Raw genomic sequence first — 24663 nt, forward strand, 5'->3', positions numbered from 1 at the left:
GTTTCTGTTTCTTTACTATATCCATGTCTGTATTATTTAAAGTTTCAATCTTCAAGTTATTCCTTTCCAACAATTATGTCTTTCCTACATGTCCTGAAGTTTTATATATATATATATATATATATATATATATATATATATATATATATATATATATATATATATATATATGTTTATATATATATATATATATATATATATATATATATATATATATATATATATAAACAAAAGCCCCATATAATCACATCAAAGTTCTTTGAGGGATTCTTTAAATTAATTCTTTATATGAATCCATGAGGAAATGCATTGCAAAATACAAATGTTAAACTGGTTTAGATTGTAAGTTTTTCAATTTTGCCTTTCTTTCCATTTTTTGCTTTCAATAATACATACAGTATTATGAAACCATGAAATCTCCTTTTCAGGGATCAAATGGAGAAATCACCTATTCCATCTCAGAAATCATGCCAGCTTATGCATCATCATATTTCTTTGTGAATCCAAACACAGGCACTCTCTCGGTCATTGGGAATTTAATGGATGATCCAACTACACCTCAATACTTTGTAAGTAAACTTTTGTAAATTATTCTTGAATCTCTTTTTTTATATATTTTGGGATCAAACTCGGATTCAGCTTAGAGAAAAGTAATATGTGAAGATAGATATCCAAGTTATAAACCGATTATTTTGTGGAAATTAATGTAAAATATTTTAAAATTATCTGGGTTTCTATGTGAAAGCAAAGTTAAGAATTTATTTATTAATTTTACCATTGCATATATATGTAAATACATTAGATGTAATAATTTTTCCTAACCATGTACATGCAAGATAAGTTGGGAGTAAAACAGTATTTTTAAAATTTCATTATCATTAATATATTCATCTTTGGATATGATAGAAATGGACAATGACAATTTTTCATCTTATTTATTCATTTATCAACTCAGTAAATTTCAATATTTAAAATTTAGTTCACTGTGGTTGCCATGGACAATGGTGCCCCCAACAGAAAGCAAGCTCAAGTGAGAGTAACTGTGATAGTAACAAGGAATCCCAATCCACCAATATTCCAGAAATCCTTGTACACAGTTTTTATTAATGAAAATGTGCCGACTGGATCAGATGTGGTTCAAGTGATTGCTACAGATAAAGATAATGTATGTTGTCTTTTTTTAGTTACAATTTTGATGTCTTACTTGCTATATATTTTTACAATTATTTTTTAAATTAATCTTTTTTCTATTGGGGAAATTTAGTAAAATTCATAGTAAACTCATTATAAATGAATTTAAGATCCTTCACTAAAAATATGTTAATTATATTACATAAAAAAGTTTACATCAGTCACTTTTTTTTCAAAAGATCTCTCTATATGAATTAGTTTTTCTCATCTTAGACATATTATTGAAATGAACACCATCAGTCATCACTTATCATTCTTGAAATCAGTCATTGTTTATTTTAAGATTAATTTATGTACATATCATTACATCAGTATTTCTAATGGTTTGAATATCTGACACTTGATAATGTAACATAACCCCCAGTTATCTGTTTGTAATTATTGCACATTTCATTTACATGTCTTACACATGGTCTAATATTTTTGCAGGATAAAGTCTTTTACAAGATGGAGTACAATCCACCTACATCAGAGTACTTCAGGCTGAACAATAACACCGGCAGTATCACCACAGCTACTGAACTTTGGAGAGACCGCACACAATCCTACACTGTAAGTCAGCTAATTGCATTGCACTTTAGAAAAGTCATTGTTTTATATTACAGTACAACCTTAATTGGCCAGCCATGAGATGGAAAATCTACCCTGTGAAATTATTCACCTGTAATTTAGTTGTACATGAGCTGTGCTTTTGAAATTAATTCTGAATGAAAGAATTAATAAAGACTAGCTGTTCTGAGATGCAAACGAAGTGGAATTCAGATGTAGTCAGGTGCAGTTTTAGGTAAAATATATAAATTTGTGACACGTGGAATACACTTTAGCTTGACACCTGAAGAAATGTTTTAGCTTGCTACATGGACAAGTATTCTGAGTTTCTCTTTATTTCCATACTAGCACCGAGAATAAAATGATGTTATTAAGGAATGTGATGGGCATCAGTTGAACAATGATATCATCAGACCTATATGGAATTATAAATAAAATTTTGTTTTGATGCCCCGCCAATTAAACAAAAAATGAAGAAAACAAAATTTGCTACAAACTGCTTTGTATTCTAGAATTTTGTATTTTTATTGGTAAGTTTTAACAGTTGGAATGAAATGGAAACAACTCTTCTGTTTTGTATAATACGTAAGGATCTGGTGTGATTGGGACTTGTTAAGTACTTTGTGATAGTTGATACAGATAATTAGGATTCTGTGTACAAGTTTTTCTTTTGTAATGGAGTATATACAGAACACTGGAACATAAGGGCCAAGATTACACACACTTCCAGTGCCAATATTTTCCAACAGATCGGGCTGTAGCTTTAATCTGTTTTGTTTTACACACTTTCTAAAGAACTCATTACACATGCTTCAGCTTTGTATGCTACTAATCATATAGTTTCACTGGGGACCTCTAAAATAGACAAATATATACAAGGAAACAAAGTGGGATTAATGAATATAAATTCCTATTTGATTATATCAGTATTTATTGAAGCTAATATTCTTTCATAAAGTTGTGAAATAAATTAGTAATTTCTTTCATAACATTTACAAGTTTGTTAAAATGAATGCTGTCATATGAGTACCATACTCATATGCAGTTCAAATTCTGTTATAATAGCAGTTCATATACCAAATATGAATATTTCATTAACTGTTACACTTTTAACTGTTACTGTTTTCCTTGCATAATTGTTGCACAAAAAGAAAACTGAAGGAGACATTGAGTGTGTGAATTTTGGATCATATTCAGTGAATTACTAAAGAAAGATCCAAACATTCAGGCCCATCCACACAAAAACAGGCCCTTCAGTATAAAGTATCTTTTTTGGACATTTACTCAAGTAGGAAGGAAAATCTTCATAATGTTTTTTCTTGTGGCTTTAGACATTTTTCTTCACTTTGTAGCTAACTCAGATGGGGGCAGTGTGAATTTTGTTAGATGGATTGGTGCCCCTCTTCTTATGTTAAATATAACACTCTTAGGTGAAATACATGAATATTGGACATTTGAAATATACAGAATCACCCTCATTTGCTACAGTTATTTCAGTGGTTATAGCATAACTACATGATCTTCATTTGCTATTATTTCAATGACTGTATGATAACTACATGACCTTCGTTATAACTACATGACCTTCATTCGCTACAGTTATTTCTAGGGTTGTATGATAACTACGTGACTTTTGATCTCTACAGTTATTTCAAGGGTTCTATGATAACTACATGACCTTCTTTTGCTAGTTATTTCTAGGGTTGTATGATAACTACATGACCTTCATTTGCTAGTTATTTCTAGGGTAGTATGATAACTACATGACCTTCATTTGCTAGTTATTTCTAGGGTTGTATGATAACTACATGACCTTTATTCGCTAGTTATTTCTAGGGTTGTATGATCAGTTGCTGCATATGTATTGGAATTAAATTTCCAGATCAGTGAGCAAAATTGTGACCATTTGAACTCAAAAATGAAACCTTTTAAAAATGAGGCTGTTATATTTATATTTATGTAGTAGCAAGTCTACAGAATATAATCGAGGGAAATAAATGATTCTGCTATATCAATACTGATGGCCTCAGTCACCAAAATCTGCATTTCATCTTAGGCGATTTTTGTATAAGATTATTTTTTAAAACCCATATTTGTTTAGCATAATCCTTTATAGAATGCAATCAGAATGGGATGGTTTCTCTCTCTCTCTCTCTCTCTCTCTCTCTCTCTCTCTCTCTCTCTCAACAACAACAATTACTCCCAGGTATATATTTTAAAAATTTTATTCAGTATGAAAATGGGTCAGGAGAGATGCTCTTTAAAAATTCAGGTGCAGTTTCATGTTGTTTGTTACATAAAGTTTATCTTTCCTTTTCAGATTTTATCTTTCTGTTTCTGTCTCTTTCATTTTTTGAAATGTATCTCTCTATCTCATCAATCTCTCAAACATGCACACCATGAACCATTAGACCAATGTTACATACACTGGACTGTTGGATAATATCTTTAATTTCAGCTGAAAGTCACAGCGTCAGATAACACAGCAGCATCCAAGACTTCCACAGCCACTGTATCTGTTATTGTGACCAGAAATCCCAATCCTCCAGTTTTCATATCAAATCAGTATGAGAAGAGGATTTCAGAGTACACTGAAGTACGTGCATCTATCATACGTGTCGAGGCAACCGATGGTGACAATCCCAGTAGTGACAGTGGCAGGTTACGATACTCCATTAATGCCACAGTGCCCTCCATTGCAGCTAATTACTTTACTATCAGCCCAACCTATGGTGAGATCAACCTTGCCAGAACTCTGACAACTGATGAGATTCAAGATCTATCTGTACAGGTATGTTTCTTTGCAAAACATTAAAATTAATTATTTTGGAAGCTTTCCAATAGCTGACAGATTTTATTTGATACTTTCTGATTGAAATAATTTTGTATTCATGAAAAACATTCCCTTTGAAAGTAAATTCTGAAATCTGTTCAGAATCTCATTCAAGACTTTAAGCTTGAAAACAAAACCTTGTTTATATTTATGGCTTATTTGAAAAGCTGTTTTTAAATTCCTCTTAACACATAGAGATAAGGTATTCATAAAATTCTTTTCATAGAGAATGAGTACATTCTCTAAGCATAACAGATTTAAGAATAAGTCAATTTTTGGAGAGAAAAAAATGTTTTTTTTTTTTTTTTTAAATTGCAAAAATGAAAACTAAAATATTATTTCTTGCAAATATAATTACCCCAGTTATTTCATAACTTTTTCTCTTCAGCTTTCTGCTGTTGCACAGGATATATCTGAAAGTCCTAAGTTTGCCCAGGCCCTAGTCAGAATTTTCATCGTTCGTAATCAGTATGCCCCCAGGTTTGTTGGAGGAAATGCATACACAGTCAGTGCTTCAGACGTCTTGCCAGTTGGTTACACCCTGTTGACTGTGACTGCAACAGACAATGATACAAATGTACCAGAAAGTGCAAGTGTAAGTATCAATAACCAGTCATGAGACCAGTCATGAGAATTAATAGTTGAAATAAAACAGTCTTGAACCATAAGATCACATTTTCCTATTAAAATGGCCACAGTAGTTATTGGTAGGATCTCCTTCTCCTTCTCATTTAAGTCTGATTTTCATCTCTATAGTCTCACAAGTATTAAATAAAGAATGAAAAAGACTGGTATGCTCCAAAATAAAGCATTACATGATAAAGTTTAAAAAGAATTTTTGTAATGCTTCAAAATGCAAGTAATTTGCAATCAGTTGCATAACAGAGCCTTTCAACTGTTTATTTATCCATGTATAATTTTGTGAGTGTAAGATAGGCATCTTTTTCTACTTAATCAAATCTGCATTGTATATCATATGCAGAAAGCATACCTTTTCTAATGATACAATATAGACTTGCATAAATACTAAACATACATGCCAAATTTTAAAAATTCCTTCTTTTGATAATTTTCAAGAAATGTTTACAGAAATGGGCAATAGGACAGAGTGCAATCTATGCTGCAATATAAGTATGGTTCTGTTGTAATGGATATAGCATCTGCTACAACATATTATGGTAGGACATGCTGGACAAATACCAGTTCTCATTAAGTAATAGCTGTCACCACAGTGTTAATATCTTGCAAATGGACACAAACTTATACTTTGTTACATGCCTTTAAAAGTATTCCACAAAATTAACCTTTTTGAACAAAAAAACTGTTGTTGATTGGAGTTTGTACAAGTAACATTTCAGGTTTTTTTTCTTCAATGCATTCTTAGGCAATCATTTACTTGCTTGGGAAATCACATGATCATCTGTTGTATATATGGGTCAAGTCCTTTTACAGAACTCTGACACGACAAAATGAGAAAATGTTTTGTTGACTAGAGAAATTACATAAAATTCACACAAAACAACTGCTTGCCTAAACAATACAGGTCCTTTGCGCATTAGCATGTGGTAATAAATAACTAAAACATGAAATTTATATTTATTTTTTAAAATCCTTTTTTCCAAAATTTTAGATCTGAACCAAATATATTTCACAAATCACATTTGGCCCTCACATTGAAATATATGACATGTGTCAAACATGTGATTAAATGATCATGAATATAATTATATTTGTAGTATTCAAAATTAATTTTTAAAAATACAACTGTTTTCCAAAACAATGTTTACAATTTGTTGAATTGGTTTTTTTTTCATATAAAAGGAAAACATGCTGTTAATAGCATTAAATTCGTAACAAAATTACTCAGGAATTTCCTTAGATTTTTTACTGATGGAAACTACCAAAGTATTGATACAGTGACAAAATACCACGTATACCATTCATACCATGCACATCTAATTAATGACAATTGTGTTGCATATATTAATATCAAAATTCTGTATTTTGCCTTCTTTGTATTTTCTCAGACTCCAAATGCACAAGTAGAATACCAGATAATTGGAGATTCAAACTCCTTTGCCCGTTACTTCCGTGTGAGGGAAAATGGAGAGGTGTACATTGCACAACCACTGACCTTATCAGACAAGAGAGATTCCATCAGTGTAAGTACATGTACATAAATATATGTAAGTAGGTTATGTAGTTGGTGTTGAGGTCCAAAACATTTTACAAATTGCTACTGCTGTAAATACTTGGACTGGTTTTATCTCTTTGTCAAGAAAGAGATTTTATAAATGATAATAGTTTTCCAATCATGTTCACAATGGCCTGTATTAATCACAGTTTTTAAGGGATTTGCCAGAGTTAAATTTTTCACCAGTGGGATAACCAAAATTCAGATTTAATTACCTGCTTAAAATAAATTAATGCCAATATTGTTAAGGTCAGTACTATTATTTTTCTTGAATTATATGTTCAGCAGTTAATAGCATGTCACAGCATGACCTCTTATTACAATTCAGTGGATACAGCTTCATGTCATATACTTTAGGTTTGACCAAACTTTAAATGATTTTTCTTTATATGACCTGCAGGTGACTATTCGTGCTACAGACAAGAGCTGGAAACCTAGATACACAGATGCAACTCTGACAGTCAGGTTGAACTACACAGTTACCCAAGGAGGACAACTTGGCTTCACTCAACCAGAATGGATGTGAGTACAACATGAATTTTAAAACAAACAATAAATTGAATGATATCATATTGATCCAGAATGTGTCCTTGAACTTTGCCCACAATTACTGGACCAAATTCTTATCATTTAAAGAAAATGCAGTTGGCATTCAAACTAGTGATATTTCACAATGTGAACAATATTTATCACATTACAATTCTTGTGTTAAAATTATTCCTGATGACATTTTGATCCAAGGGACCATTGCATATGGTATGTCTTCATCAGAAATTGTATGTTTGTGTTTTTATTTTTGTGGACACCTCCAGACCTATAGCTTTGATGTATAAGCAGATATATGTGCTGATACCCATTTTAATCAAAAGTTTAAAGGTTTTAATATCTGTTTTCCAATAACCAGTCTATTAACTAAATGGTTATCAGAATGAGTCAAAAGTAGGAACATTGTATTGTATTCTTAATAAAATTGACTCTGATTATAAGGACATATCAGTGTGTACTTTGAATCATGCCAGTCTAACACATCCAGTTGCTTATGTATTTAATATATGCTTCATGGATGAATATTCTTGGATGTCAAAATGAATAAATGTCATTCATACATGCAGAATAGTGTTCTGTCAGATTCAGCAAGTTCTTTTGTAAATGTATATTTATCCATTTATCCCAAGAACAGATTTTGCAAAAAAATTTGGACATAAATGCTCAGAATATATTCACATGAAAATAAAAAGAATTGTATCACATTTAAAGTTTTATTTTTTATATCAGATATGTATAATGGAGTAGGGAGTTTGCAAAGAAAGAATAAATTTGGAATTTGTCATTTCAGAATTGATGTGTTTGAAAATCAGGCTCCAGGAAATCTGAAGATATTAGATGTTGAGAATCAGGACACATCTAGAATTTCTTGCACTATCATATCTGGCAACGTTCAGGGTAATGCAGGACCTGTATTCTCAATTAGCCGAGATGAACTGAGCAAAAATTGCATCCTCACCCTGATGACAAGTTTAGACTTTGAGACTCGGCAGAGATATGATTTGGTAGTGAGTGTTACTAAGAGCATCACCAAGCGACAGACATACAGTAAGTTCAGTATTTTTTCTTTTTTGAGAGAAATCATGCTGAGTAGTTAAATTTTTTGTCTTGGCACTCCAAGCAAGAAGGACATAAAAATCCTTTCGACAGCATCGTAGAAATGACAGAAGCATCATGTGAGACTGTTTTGCAATAGTCTTTTGTGATAAAGTTATTCTAGTAATATCCTCTAGTTTAATTATTAAAGGATAACCATGGTTTTAGAAAAAATACTGTCAAGACAGTTGATCTTTCATGACCAGTCATAACACTATAATCAATAAATACATGCATTTGGAATCTAGTCTCTCAAGTCACTCACAGAAGTGGTCATTCTAGACAATTTTAACTGTAGCATTATTTTGGCTCCTCGTTGTCTTTTGATTAGTGGGTTGCAATTGTAATGCTGTCAACTTTGTTTCAGCAAGACTTTCACATCATTTTGTTTTCTCTCTGATAAATATTCAACTATTTTTTTTCAGTCTACAATACTTGGCCACAGGCAAAGATTACTGTCATGGTTCTGGATGTGAATGATAACCGTCCTAAGTTTGTGTTCCCTCTATACCCATCATTTACTGGTTTACAGAGCAAATACATCTCTGCCATCAGTCTGTATGCCTCTGCCGACCAGAGGGTGTTTAGCATCACGGTAAGTAAAGTTCACCAGGACTATGTTTAAAGGTCAATAAATTGTTTTCCTTGTACAGGAATAGGATAAAACAAAAGTCAGTTGGATTTTGTTCTTGTTGTTATACTGTATTACATAGCAGATGAGAAAGATCTGACACCAGCACCCATTAGTTTTCAATGTTGAAACTCTGTTGATTGTGAAAATAAATGTAATTTTTACGAAATTAAAAAGTTGGTAGATTGAAAGTATTCAGTGAGGTGATCCAAAAATTGTATTATTTCCTGCTTAATTCTTTTCAAAGGAAGGTTGATACCTCTTTCTTATTGAAATGCTTTGACATGTTGAAATTATGTACAGATATGTTTTTTGTAATATACAGACTTTAAAAAAGCATGAAGCCTTGTGTATTATGCAGATCTTCCTTGCCTCTGCTACAGTACCTTCCATTATTTAGTTCTTTAAGAATGTCTTCAAGCCAGTTTATTTCAAGATCTTAAAACAGACAAATTTGTTTATGTAAATATTTATTGAATAACTTCGAGTTGTGATGGTCAGTCCTACAAATGCTTTGAAATGCACACATAAGGAAAGGTAACCAACTCTGAGGCAATATTGCGACAACATGGTGTAAACAATTGAAAGTTATATATGGAAGTGTACAGCAGGGTGTAAATGACTGGAAGTCATATATTGAAATGAACAACGGGTGTAAATGTGCAAAATAATAAAATATTGCAAAAGTTGATAAAATCTTACTTGATTGAAGCCATTTTATAACTCAAATAAGTAAATTGAGATTGGTGTCATCCCCTCCTATAATTGGATTAGTTATTATGAATTCATCCACCAATCAAGGTATATAACTGTTAGATTTTTTCTTCAGATGGACACTTTCTTATAAGATCGCATTAATAGCTTTGACTTCGTTTATGACGTGAGCTATAGGGCACATCTATGAATCTCTACATTTGTGTTTGTTGAGGACATGAGTCATGCTTAGTGACAGGACACTATATGAATCTTGCCATTTGAGTTTGTTTAGGACATGAGCCATGCTTAGTGACAGGACACTATATGAATCTCGCCATTTGTGTTTGTTTAGGACATGAGCCATTCTTAGTGACAGAACACTATATAAATCTCACCATTTGAGTTTGTTTAGGACATGAGCCATGCTTAGTGACAGGACACTATATGAATCTCACCATTTGAGTTTGTTTAGGACATGAGCCATTCTTAGTGACAGGACACTATATGAATCTCGCCATTTGTGTTTGTTTAGGACATGAGCCATGCTTAGTGACAGGACACTATATGAATCTCGCCATTTGAGTTTGTTTAGGACATGAGCCATTCTTAGTGACAGAACACTATATGAATCTCGCCATTTGTGTTTGTTTAGGACATGAGCCATTCTTAGTGACAGGACACTATATGAATCTCGCCATTTGAGTTTGTTTAGGACATGAGCCATTCTTAGTGACAGAACACTATATGAATCTTGCCATTTGTGTTTGTTTAGGACATGAGCCATTCTTAGTGACAGGACACTATATGAATCTCGCCATTTGAGTTTGTTTAGGACATGAGCCATTCTTAGTGACAGGACACTATGAAACTCGCCATTTGAGTTTGTTTAGGACATGAGCCATTATTAGTGACAGGACACTATATGAATCTCGCCATGCAATATTTTAAGAGGCTGTTTTACAATAATAGATATTTTTTGGGTTAAAATCAGAAATTTCACCCTGAAGAATCTTTATTCCCACAATACACATGGCATCCCCATGTATAATTATTAGTCAACAGATACCTACATATAAAATGTATTACATACAGTTAATCTGTATAAAATTATTATTACCATGAATATTGATTGTGAGTGATAATCCCATTTATCCAAAATGACCCACTTTCATCTGACCTTTTTAATTGTTATCAAATTGTTCAGATATAATACACTATAGAGATAAATATGTAAGCAAAATGGGCAATATTATTTTACACCACCAACACATTATTATCATTATTATTTGTGTTTGCATTAATGGGCAATTATTGGCAGTTCTCTGAAACATGGTATTCAATATAATAGTGTCTTTGTGTGTATGTATATGTGTGTGTGTGTATATATATATATATATATATATATATATATATATATATATATGCCTCCCAAGATCTTCCTCTAGTTATTTGGAACAGAAATTGTTTATAAAAAGGCACTTTAAATATTTCATGTTAACTGTAACTTTCTTCTATATTTCCTTCTCAAAAAGCAGATGTTTCTCTGTCCATTAACCTCTCATTATTTGCATGTACAATATCTGTACATAGTACATGAACTGCTTTCGTTTAGCTTACCCTTTCCACAATGAAAAATCCTCATCCATGCCAGATGCACTATCCTCCTGTTTAGAAATTTTTTGAACACGTGCATTTTGTGTAGAAATTTACATTGTGTACAGATTATATATATCATATCAGGAATTATGATAAATACCAGGTTCCTTAGAAATTAGTATGGATCACATGCTTGTATTACTTGTAAAGACATTGCTAACCTGACCAAACCAAGTCAGAGAAAAATGATCTTCCTAGTAAAGTTTCCACATTTGGAAATTATTATTGTCTGTTTGTCTCAAGACAGTCATTTGACTTTGGCTTCAATTACAATATTGTTTACCGCTGATGGTGTGCTCTTTGTCTAACAGGCTACAGATGCCGACTCGGGAGATAACGGTAATGTCACCTACCGTGAGGGTGATGACACCAAGCGATTCCCAGCTAGTATTAAAGCACAGTTCAGCGTTAGTCCTGCAGATGGTGTCATTTTATCAAATAGTGAATTTGGTAAGGCAGATAATTCACCCAGAACCTTCAGATTTGAGGTATTGGCCCAAGACAACCCAAAAGATGTGAACAGACAAGAAACAGATAATGCGGAAGTTGTGGTGAGTATTAATAATACAGAAATATCATGGGGAACTACATGGTTGGAATTTTCAATCCATGACAGTTTTGCTAAACAATTTGTGGAATAAAGCTTCTCTCTATGGTCAAAATGTCATTATCAAGAGTTTTCTTCAATGAGATACAAGTTGTGTAGTCATGATGTTTAAACTGCAGGAAGTAGTTTGTGGTGCACAAAGCTTTTATAAATTGAACTTGTAGCTTGGAAGCATCCAAAGTTGGACATTTATTTAATTTATCATAACAGCAAAAAGGTCTGTGTACATTTTGAATAATTGAAAAATCTGCATGATTGATCTACATAAATCTTAAAGAAGATGTATTACTGTAAAACACACAGTTACATTTCAACATATCTTTTGGCATTATCTGGAGCAATCAACCATATTGATTCATGTATACCTCTCAAAACATTCCATTGACAACACTATTAATGTAAGACACTGTCTTGAACATAAAATAAATTTTCAGATTGGATGAGAAAATATTGTTCTTCCACTGCATTTTTTCTATAGTAGATGAGACAGACATATCTAAATGTTAGAGGATTTGTATAGTAATGCCAGACTCGTAATGAAATGCCAAGTGTCTCAGCAAGAAGAGCTCAGTGGTTTAACTAGAAACTTTGTTCATTTCACTGGCTAAAAAATTGCTGCAACCAATGGAGCAGTCATGTGTTACTTGGTCTGTCATTCAGTAAGATTTATTGATAGGATGAGCATGGAAAATATATATGATGCAACATCGTAAAATGAATAGTATTATCCATGTAACGTTCAAGTTTTGACATCCTTAAGGTTGTAATATGCATCCAACAATAACAGGCATAGACCCATGATCAGCCGTCACAGAATGTGCTCTCAGATCAGAGTCCATATCATTCATTTTTTTAAATGATGTGGAAGCATTGGTGATCCACACTTATTTTGTGGACCTTTATGGAATGGCATAGATATACACAGTTCATTTTCCGTGACCTGTGTTGTCCCAGGACCAATCTGAGGTCTTTGCACTGGTAACATTTGATGTGCAGTAGTTTTCTCCAGGTTTTTCGTATTCAGTATCAGATATATTACCCAATGACATCAGCATTAGGAAGAAATTTACTACCCCCCCCCATACCTCCCCAAAAGACCAAATCATCTTACTTGTCAGATAGAGAAACGGAAGTACCTTCTGACAAGTTACTTTCCTTGCCCTCTCGCCCCAGGTGGTCAGCCATATATGAAATATTTGTCATTTTAAGGTATTGTTTAGGGCTATAACTTGAGTTCATTGTGCCTTCTGAATCTATTGATGTTTATACACTGTTTCAAGCAACCCCTTGTTTAGTGTTGATATACTTAGTGTATACCTTGTGGATACATTTTGGGTGAATTTCATTGTTTTTGCCAGTCCTTATGGATCTGTTAGTCACACATTTTGGCTTGGCTGTATTTATACCGAGTATTTATTTAACTGCAGTGTAGACAGTGTCATTCATTTATTGATTTGTTTTATAGGTGTTTTCACTTTGCAGGTTTCACCTGATTTGTTGTTATTGAATTGTCATATTGAGGAGATTAAGAAGTAGGCAGCTTCAGGTCTCCTTGCTGGACCCTTACTCTTTTTGGTCACAATAGTAATAATAATAATAATAATGAGGACTTTGTATAGTGCCTAATCTTTAGAAGCTCTAATCGCTTTACAACATTAGACAACACCTATAAGATTAAAATCATATAATGATATGATTACAGAAACAAACACCATGAAATTAGAAAACATAAAAGACATATTGAGATTATTTAAGGTAGGAAACATTATTAGGTCTTTAAGTTTGTTCTTGCAGTTGAAATAAGTGAGTTGGCTGTATTTAACAAGGTATACACTAAGTATATCAACAAGGTATACACTAAGTATATCAACACTAAACAAGGGGTTGCTTGAAACAGTGTATAAACATCAATAGATTCAGAAGGCACAATGAATGAATGAAGTTGTAGTAGAGAAAGGATGATCATGAGCCAAAGGAGCCTCAACAGTTATAGTCATTTTGTTGTCAAGTTAATTTAAGTCAACCACAAGCCCTTCAATACACAGGCAGACTGGAAGGGGCAGAGAAAAGCTTTTTCTCCCTTGAGCTTCTGGTGCTTGACAATGACCGCCTGTCTATCCAGTGCACTGGTAATCTATGTGGGTGCCAGATTTATGTTTCAGCATACTTGGATGAGCTTGTAGCATGGACTGTGCTCACTTGATCAGATAATGAATATTGGATTAGTGTGGCCTCTTACTGCTAGCAATCACCCAACACTCAGCTTATTGATCATATAACACTGTAAAAAGATATTTAGTTTAATTATCAAATTTAACATGATCAATTTTTTTTTAATTTATTGATTGCCCAGCTGGGTTTTCACACTGGAGAAATGCTTCTCCAGCTTTAACATTTTTTTTCTCCTGAGGACACCTAGACAATAGAGTTTTCTAGTCCTTGATATTTCATGTTTTGGGGAGGGCTTCATTCAGGATATAGCAGAGCGTTTTTCTAATGTTAATGCGATTAGATAAATAAGTGTTCTTTGAGTAATATAGTTTTCTGCAAACGTTTCTTCCTTCCACTTCAGAAATCACATACAGTCACCGTTTGTATCATTGAGAGTACTGTATTGAGGTTGTCAGAAATCATTCTACATCCTATGAATTACAAAAAAAGTTTGTTTCAGTGTTAAAGGCATTGACCTAATTGCTTATATTATGCAACTTTAGATCAACCTTATTGAAGACAAGCATCGCTTTATACTGGTTCTGAAGGATTCTACTCCTGACCAGGTCCTGGTTGACAAAGAGAGGATCAGACAGTGAGTATCTATCTATCTATCTATCTATCTATCTGTCTGTCTGTCTGTCTGTCTGTCTATATATATGTCTCTGTCTGTCTGTCTATATGTCTATCTGTCTGTCTATTTACATATCTATTTATCTTTCTGTCTGTCAAACTCTCTATCTTTCTATCTGTTTGTCTGTCTGTTTTTTTGTGACAGTTTTTTATTGTATACCCTTAATTTTCTATCAAGCCCCCAAAAATGCTTATTTACAGTTGGCTGACCATCCCTGTTTTTTGCTGCTGACCTTAGAACTTTTTTCCTACAGGGTAAAAAAGAAAGAAATTTTGAGAATTAAAAAAAAATTACTGATTTTTTAAAATTTAATATCTATAATGTAAAATGAAACCTACCTGTTTTCCCTGATTTCAAAAAGTGCAATAGGAAACATTTTTTGTGTGCCTTACACACATGATTTAGATAATGTAGTAAATAATTCTATCACTCTCCCTGTCTCTAATATCTTTCTGTATAAACTTCAAATTTTTTTATTTTATTAAAGTAATATTTACATTTAACACATTTGTCCTTTCCAGAGCAATACAGAGTGAAACTGGTTTAATTGCCATAATTGAGACTATTGAATGGAGAAGAATCCTACAGGAAAACAAACAGATTATTGCCATGCCAACAGAGTTAGTATCATATTGTTTTGGAATACACTTTTATGATATCAGGGGTCACGCTACCAGGTGAAGTGGGTGTCAAAGTTGTCTTAAAAATGTAAACTTCACCTTCTTCTGTTAATAAAACGAAAACTACTTCACCCTGTGATTTTTTTAGAGGTACATTGACTAACAATATCTTTTGTTATGCCCTCTCGCCATAGCAAGGTTAGTTCTAGTGTTGTGTTGTAGTGAAATGCATTCAGCAAACCATCAGTAGCCAGACCTAATTTTGATATCAGTTACACTGACAAACTCTTGCACATTCACAGGCATGTGTTTGGATAGGTGATTGACCATTAACCCTTTCCTAAGTAAGTTAGCAACTAGGCCAATATCACTGCCCGATTTACGCGTGTTATCCTTTGATGATAAAAACATATAAACTTGTGTCCGGAAACTTTAACGATAGTATGCAAATAGCAATTTGTGTTTTTAGAGCAGAATCGATGATCTGAATATTTTAACTGCCCCTTGTACACTATTTCATCATAAAATTAGTTTGAAACTGTAAGTGAACCATTAACAGGGAAATAATGGCAGGCATCACTGTGTCTGGGAAGTGAGTTTTTTAGATTGTCTGTTTTTATAAATCATCAGGCAAATATTTTCAGAAAAATATACTATTCATTAAAATAAAAGCCTAGATGTTATGTTATTTAAGATTTAACTTTAAAGTGCAATTATGTAAGTTGAAACTTATGGGTCAATTCTACGTTGTGGAATTCATGAGAAGCGTTGTAAGGTCAAAGTTGTTTTCTGACTTGTATTTTGTGAAAATATGGAAAAAAGCTGTGAAGCAGATACAGTTAACCCAATACCTAAAATTACTACAAGTACGTAGACAAATAAATAAACCATACATTTTCAGTCCTATCAGTGGACCGTTGTAATGAAACTCTATAAAATGAGTGATTACAGTACGAAAACCCCTCCTTCTAAACATAGATGCACTCCAGTTTGTGTTGAAAGAAGGGTTTAGTTCATATACCGAACATAAAAGAGCCATGTCTATAATTTTATGCATTTTAATGTGTGTGAATAGTTATGGTAATGTTTTATCCGTAACAAAGAAATGAGGACAAACAGTATGATCTGAAGACACGTGTGCATTTGCCCTAATGTACATGGTACAGGGGTGGTTTCAAATGCATTTAGAAATCTTTGAAAGTGACATTATTTTGAACTTTAGAAATTATATAAAAAAATTCAAAAACATAATTAAAAAATTGATTAAGGGTAGTTGATTAAGTTTTTTTTACTAACTTGCAATTACAATAATGTAATCTGGTTACTCATTTAAAATTTCTTACAATGTATAATATTGTTTCATGCTTCGTTTCCACTTCCTCATGTTGAGCTCTCACTTTTCCCTGTTCTGTCCAAAAGGAAAAGTCACTTCTCCATAAAATTCAAGGCTAGCTTGACCCCTGGATATATATATATATAAAGTATATATTATACAGTAACTTTCTACAAATTTATTAGAACTGAATTAACAGTAGCTAAACACTTTTTTCCCATTTATGCATAAGTACAGAAAGTATTTTCAGAAACTGGTTTGGAGCTAGTAACTGTAATCCGATACCAGTTTCAGCACTGAACATAATTATACAGCAATGGACCAATAATAAATAAGAGCATTATTTGTTAATGGATCAAAATGAAGTCTCATTTATAGGTTAAGAAGATAGATATAATTTTATGTGAAAAATACACAAAGTCTAGTGTTCCACATGTGTCCTTTATGAACGTAAATGAGAGAATTAAAGAATCTTAATTTTCAGTAGCGAAGAAGGTAATGTTAATTATGCACTGAAACTTTTTGTATTCACCACTTTCAATTTATAGTCCTGAAGGCATTTTTTTACAATATTTTTGTCTTTTTTCAGTACTGATGTAACCTTTGTGCTATCACAACTGGATCCTCCTAATTTCCCACTTATTTTGAACTCGGATCCCAAAATTTCTGGGTAAGTTGGCTCATTTATTTGATGGTGATGGCAGATAGTATCTTTTTTTTTTGACTGATTATTTAGAAACTATTTTTAGGAAACCTGTCTCATAAGGACAATACAGGAGTCACAAACTATTTCATCTACATAGAGATTGTTTTGATGTGAATGAATGGAAGTGAAATTTTACAAAAGAGGTTGATACATTTTGTCCTTTATGAGATGCAGTTGTAAGGAGGTGGTTCAAAGGCATGCTAATTGTAAGAAATAAATCCATTCAGGTTTTTTGCCCACATAATAGTAGCGGTTTTATTCAGATCTGAGGATGGAGCCGTGGTAACTCAGTTGGTAAACATTAGATTTGTAATCCAAGTGTCATGGGTTCATGACCCACGTAGGCCAGCCTGGGTTTGCTGTTTCAGTGTGTACTTGGGGATTGCACTTAGCTTCCATCACCTCAGTATAATTTAGTCAATAATGTGCTAAAAAGAGTCATTAAAATCAGCAAATCTAACCAGTTGAAGTAGATGTTTCACAATGAAATCTTGTCAGATGATAGAAACAGCTGTCAAATATCATTCCTATATTTTGGATGGCATTGAAATTGTTGACTGTAAACTCAAAATTTACAATTTTCTTTTCACAATTAATTGCCTTGCTGAAAACACAGAGTAAATAAATATGGCACTTTCATTTTTATTTCTTAGTCTTTCTGTTTCCTTCACATCCACCCCCACCTCCCAGTTTTAAGTGTCTTGTTTTCATGCAGTGCATTGTATAGGAATTGTATATTATTATTTTGCTTGAAAATTGTAAATATTATAAGCAAGACCAGACTATAGTTTTTTCAGTCTGTTTCTTTTTTTTAGAAGCAGAATCTAACGGTTACTTCTTCATTTCAGATTTTTGGCCAATAATCGGGTATCAGCTTTAGCACCAGAGAAATATACAGTGGATGAAATCCGTACACCATATGCTGAAGGTTCTGAATTGCAGTTCAGAATCACCAAATCATATGTATGGTGGCTTGATGATCCATGGGCAGCTCTTATTGCTATAACAGCCATTTCAATTTTGCTTTGCTTGGTTGGTCTCGTTGTCATCATCTTCACACATGCTAGGTTGGTACATACTTTTAAAGGACTTGAATTGCATGTCTTTATTTAGATTCAATTATAGTTCATGTATAATTTCAAAGATTTGATTTCTTTAGTCAATAAAAAAGGAAAAAAGTATAAAGATGGGTAAGTGGGGGAGGGTCTGTTTAAGGCAGAAAGTGTTTCCCAGGAATGACTTGTAATTTCTTGGTATTAGATTTGCTTTTGGTATAAAATACCTTTGCTCTCTCTTCAAGGCTATGTCCAGTTTCCAACTTTTCATCATACTTGTGTGGCAAGCCTCCTGGGCTTATTATGGAAGAAATACCTCCTGGGCTTATCATGGAAGAAATACTGTTGATTGAATATAATGTACAAACAGCTGTTAAGATTATCCATCAGATATTACTAATTTGGGTATTAATGTTAATTTGGGTATTAGTGTTAATTTGGGTATTAATGTTAATTTGGGTATTAGTGTTAATTTGGGTATTAATGTTAATTTGGGTATTAGTGTTAATTTGGGTATTAATGTTAATTTGGGTATTAATGTTAATTTGGGTATTAGTGTTAATTTGGGTATTAATGTTAATTTGGATATTAATGTTAATTTAGGTGTTAATGTTAATTTGGGTATTAGTGTTAATTAATTTGGGTATTAATGTTAATTTGGATATTAATGTTAATTTGGGTATTAATGTTAATTTGGGTATTAGTGTTAATTTGGGTATTAATGTTAAGGAGTTGATATTTTCTTCAATACTTGCTAGAATCTATTTTAAATCCTGAAATGCTTGGAAGGTTGGACATGAGGTATTTCATGCTGGACAGAACTTCAGTTGAAGATTATTTTCTGATTCATCATCAAAATCCTAAAGAATGACTTATGGGCAGCTTTTAGTTGTCAGTGATTTTGAAATTCATGCATTGTGCAAATCTAATCATATTCTTTGCTTTACTTTGGAACCCTTTTGTTAATGTTTTAACATGAATTGTTCACTTTTTTCCACAGATATGAGAAATATCTTAATCAGTACAGGGTGATGCAAGCCAGCTATGAGCAACCAGAGTTCACAGAACCTCCAAGTTTCCTCAGAGAATATGAAACACAGGTTGGTAATTTGCAGCACACTGATGTACAAATGGACAGATAGTATTTGTTGGTCTTATCCTAGACCTGTTTAATTAGCAAAGATTTGTGAGGAAAGGTGGAGACTGCACATGTACATAAATATATGCACGAATGTACTGGTACATGTAACATAAATATGGTCATGAGTGTACTGGTACATGTATATAAATATTGGCACAAGTGTAATGGTACGTCTACATAAATATGAGCACAAGTGTACTGGTACATGTATATAAATATTGGCACAAGTGTAATGGTACATCTACATAAATATGAACATGAGTGTACTGATACATGTATATAAATATGGACATGATTGTTCTGGTACATGTACATGGACATGAGTGTACTGGTACATGTACATAAATATATGCATGAGTGTACTGATACATGTACATAAATATATGCATGAGCGTACTGATACATGTACATAAATATATGCATGAGTGTACTGGTACATGTACATAAATATATGCATGAATGTATTGATACATGTACATAAATATATGCATGAGCGTACTGATACATGTACATAAATATATGCATGAGTGTACTGGTACATGTATATAAATATGGACATGGGTGTATATGTATGTGGGCATGACTGTACTGGTACATGTAAATGGACATGAGTGTACTGGTACATGTACATAAATATATGCATTAGTGTAATGGTACATGTACATAAATATGAGCACGATTGTACTGAAACATGTACATAAATATGGGCATGAGTCTATTGGTACATAAATATGAGCACAAGTGTAATGATGTACATATATATGGACATGAGTGTACTAATACATGTATATAAATATGGGCACGTGTGTACTGTACATGTACATGAATATGGGCATGAGTGTGCTGGTACATGTAACATAATATGGGCATGAGTGTACTGGTATATCTACATAAATATATGCATGAATGTAATGGTACATGTACATAAATATGGGCATGAGTGTACTGGTATAAGCAACATAAATATGGGAGACAGAAGTATTATGGGTTATTTAAAATATGAATTCAGTTAAGAATATTTTGACATATATTTTTAGGATTTTATAATTTTTACCTTAATAGTTTGTTTGATATACGTTGGACAGAATGTTTACATCTTTATGTTTATATCTGATCTTGTACTTCATGCTTAAATTTATTTGGAAGGGTTTATCATCCTAAAGTTTTGTGAACTCTTCAATTTCACAAAATGGAAGATTTTACTTTATAATTGTCACAATATGGCCATATTGTACTGGGTACTTACTAGTAAATGCATTGATACTATTTAAGTAAAAGCTACACATTTTCATATTTTATCTCCCTTGTTACAGAGTCTGCAGATGTATGTGCCACCAGATGAGGCCATGCAGGGAACAGATACAGTGGCTCTCAACTATGGAGCAGATCAAGTAACCATAGAGCATACAGAAGGAATTGAGGGTGTCACATCTGCCATAAATCCTGTGTTCCAAGAGTAAGCAATTTCTCTGGTCTCAGACCCACAATTTCTACAGAAACTCAGCTCATTTGATTTCATAGTAGATTGATTAAGAATGCATTCTTTTCTCTAAACCATTTTGAAACTGACAATATAAGCTCCTTAAGTAGCCCCTACTACAGTGATTGTTTTGCCACAAAAACCTGCCAAACGAAACAACTTTGTTGTGTTCCGTTATACGGAAACCTGAGTTTCTGTAACTGCAATAGTAGTTATAAATAACACACATTGACATGACAGTTTTAAAATGAACAACACAGATTATAAACATGCACAGCATTTATATAATTATCTTGGTGTTTTAGCTCACCTTTACAAATTAGAGGTAAACTTTTGTACTATCCCAAGTGTCAGCATTGGCATCTTCACAGAAAAAAGCATAATCATATATGTATGCCCTCATTGAATGTCAATCATTCTTTCTTCCTGGCTCCTAAATAAATTTGGGTGTTTTTCATAGTACATTCCCTAAGTGGAGGGGAATAAACTGGTACAAACTTGTACATTAGTTACACATTCTTGGTTAAGGTTTTTGCAATTAGCTTGGCTTCCTTGCACACTATATAAATATTGTTTAGTCTGACATCACTAAACTTGGTGAGAGAAAGCATCTGGAAGAATATTATACAAATATGGATCATCTTGACCTGCTAACTTCTATGTTTTATATCTTTTTTCTCAAGCTCTGTTCATGCTAGAATTATCAAACTGAATAAATGTATGCATCCCTTGGTAACTTTACCACAAAAGATTGTCACTGGGACCTTCATTTCACATTTTATTGGCTTAGGTTAAATTCTTCAGTGTAGCATTTGACCAAAATGTTTTTAGACCCCTGTGTGTGGCAGTTGAAAGTAGGAAGAAATATGTAAATTCAGTGGTAAACTTTCCATATGAATTAATTATTGTACATTGTGTTAGGTTGCCCTCACCCAGTTAACATGGTATTGTACATTGTGTTAGGTTGCCCTCACCCAGTTAACATGATATTGTACATTGTGTTAGGTTGCCCTCACCCAGTTAACATGGTATTGTACATTGTGTTAGGTTGCCCTCACCCAATTAACATGGTATTGTACATTGTGTTAGGTTGCCCTCACCCAGTTAACATGGTATTGTACATTGTGTTAGGTTGCCCTCACCCAGTTAACATGGTATTGTACATTGTGTTAGGTTGCCCTCACCCAGTTAACATGGTATTGTACATGTGAATGAGTATAGGAATTAGGTCCACAACATGCTTCTTGCTTTTCATGTAAGGCTTCACCTGTGCTAAATCAAGGTTAATAGCGATGCATGAACTTTGTCCTGTGGCTATCAATCCAAGGTTACTCAACACCTTTCACTTTTCCCCAGTAATGTCTCGCTTCTGTGGTGGACAATGATGATGGCTTTTCAGTCAGAGTTAAAAAGAACAATAATTTTATAAGATGCATACAGAACTAAAACTAATCACTTTACTGTCAATTATTACCTGTACACTGATATGATAGAAAATAATGTTCTTTTTTTCATTTATGTCTGTTATGCCAAGTCATGGTAGATAGGTAGGTGATTTTACAGTATGTCCGCAATTTTGATTTCACATTTTTAAATGATTAAAAATTCAAATTAAAGATGGAAAAATACAAAAACACTATATTTTGCTGTCTTCCAAAATTACACATTGTGAACATTTATTACACATACACATCATTAATGTGTTGTTCGATATGGATATTCATTCTTGCCAAATTCATATTCCATTCAGATGTAAACTATTTGGAAAGTGAGTAATTATCCTGGATTATCTTAATACTCATCAGGCGGTAAGAATAGACGTCATTTGAGTGATAGGACTTTGAATTTGGTGACAGAATATTTATTTTACTCTTTAATTTTTAATGGATGAGTGAAGCATTAAAGCATTTCAGTAGTTGTGCATTGTTTTCTTGGTGATTTCTAAAGTATTGCAGGCTGCATTGATAGCAGATCAATACGACTTACGGTTAAAGGCTTTACGGAGAACACTGATCACCAAGATCGATTAAGCTACTTCAGATTTCATATATAACTTGAAATGCAGCCATGTTATTCATTACTAAGACTTTGTGTTTACATATTGTAGGTAAGTAGATTTACTTTCTGATTAAATCTCAGTGTTATTAAAGAGATTGCCATCAGATCCACATATAGGAATGGGTAAAAAGAACAAAAGCAAAAAATGTTGATGATTTTGTGTTTTTTTTGTTTAGCAAAATGTCTATTTTTAATTTTAAAATTTTTCTTTTTTCTTTCAGTGATGAACCACACCAATTCCATACTCAACATTCCAAGTTCCCTGAGGGCACAACTATGCTGTAATTTGTCTCCAACATCCCCAAGACTTGCCAGTACTATAAATTTTAGTTTGTCCCTAATTGTGCCCTATCAATAGATTTATCTTTTATTTTAAATATGGTTTTTGAGTTAAGAATTAAACTGTTATTTAATGTCAGTCTTCTATTACTGAAAATGAAACATGGCATTCTAAATGTGTAGCAGTTGCTTTTATTTTAATAACAGAAAAATCTTTTGTTAATTTTTATTATGTTGTTTGGTATGTACTACCATTTTATATGCATTGTAATGTTTAAGCATTTAAGTTAGTTTTTTTTTCCGGAAAATTTTAATTCTTTTGATTTTGCACCATATATAGTATTCATTCCCAAATGATCAAACAGAATTGTACATAAACACGAACAATATTTAATTTGGCTCATGTGATATTATTTTTAAAGTGTTATCAAGAAGTTTCCACTTTAAAATAGCAGATGATTTCTATCTAATAGGGTGCTATGCTACATGACTATATATTCTTCATGATAAAATCAACACATTTCTAGTTTATATCAGTTGTGTAGATTTTATTTTTTTACTCTGAGAAATTACAATTTTTGTAAATTAAAAACGAGTCCAGTTTCAGAATGCATAAAAAGATCTAAACATAAATTTTTATTTGTGACTTCTGTATCTGCTGGATAATGATGAATTTATTTTGTATCCAAATAAATTAAAAAGATGTGAAAGTGATTTTCTCATGTCACTGTGATAATAAAAACATGACAAATTGTACATTCTTTGTATTTTTATAAAAAATAAAGCTACAACAAATTTGTCAGTCATTCTTGTATTGTTAGTACTCTACATTTATCATCAAATGTAAGCATCAGAAAACAGACTTCTCTTTTTGTTGTTGGATAACTATCTATTAATCTAGCTTTCTCTCTGTCCATCCATTCATTGGTCTATCCATCCACGCAACCCCTCACTTTTTCACACATGCACATAGATGGACAAAACTAAAGGCATTTTGTTCCAAGCGGGCATTAAGAATGAGTTTGATATGACATAGGAATATGTCACGGCCATCAGGCTGAGATGTATGTTCCTACACAGTATCAGGCGAGTTCTTTCCCCCAACTCGGAACAAAGCACTTACGTGGTTTTGTATTGATTACACATCC

At 32.7% G+C, this 24663-nt stretch overlaps 1 protein-coding gene across 1 annotated transcript in view; it reads left to right on the top strand.

Annotated features, from left to right (window-relative positions):
* Positions 1 to 24317, top strand: part of LOC149805912 (uncharacterized) — a 273589-nt gene extending 249272 nt beyond the window's left edge. The window contains exons 164-180 of the mRNA XM_089934933.1: positions 429 to 569; positions 980 to 1165; positions 1621 to 1743; positions 4199 to 4531; positions 4962 to 5168; positions 6601 to 6735; positions 7168 to 7289; positions 8104 to 8360; positions 8834 to 9003; positions 11703 to 11942; positions 14713 to 14804; positions 15365 to 15463; positions 17386 to 17466; positions 18351 to 18569; positions 19558 to 19657; positions 21012 to 21154; positions 23458 to 24317. Of these exons, the coding sequence (XP_089791059.1) occupies positions 429 to 569; positions 980 to 1165; positions 1621 to 1743; positions 4199 to 4531; positions 4962 to 5168; positions 6601 to 6735; positions 7168 to 7289; positions 8104 to 8360; positions 8834 to 9003; positions 11703 to 11942; positions 14713 to 14804; positions 15365 to 15463; positions 17386 to 17466; positions 18351 to 18569; positions 19558 to 19657; positions 21012 to 21154; positions 23458 to 23521 (2712 nt within the window). The 3' untranslated portion in view covers positions 23522 to 24317. The remainder of the gene's footprint in view (positions 1 to 428; positions 570 to 979; positions 1166 to 1620; positions 1744 to 4198; positions 4532 to 4961; positions 5169 to 6600; positions 6736 to 7167; positions 7290 to 8103; positions 8361 to 8833; positions 9004 to 11702; positions 11943 to 14712; positions 14805 to 15364; positions 15464 to 17385; positions 17467 to 18350; positions 18570 to 19557; positions 19658 to 21011; positions 21155 to 23457) is intronic.
* The last annotated feature ends 346 nt before the right edge of the window (positions 24318 to 24663 follow it).

Source organism: Sinohyriopsis cumingii, chromosome 2, assembly GCF_028554795.1.
Source record: "Sinohyriopsis cumingii isolate HCF-2022 chromosome 2, ASM2855479v2, whole genome shotgun sequence".
NCBI classification, from domain to species: domain Eukaryota; kingdom Metazoa; phylum Mollusca; class Bivalvia; order Unionida; family Unionidae; genus Sinohyriopsis; species Sinohyriopsis cumingii.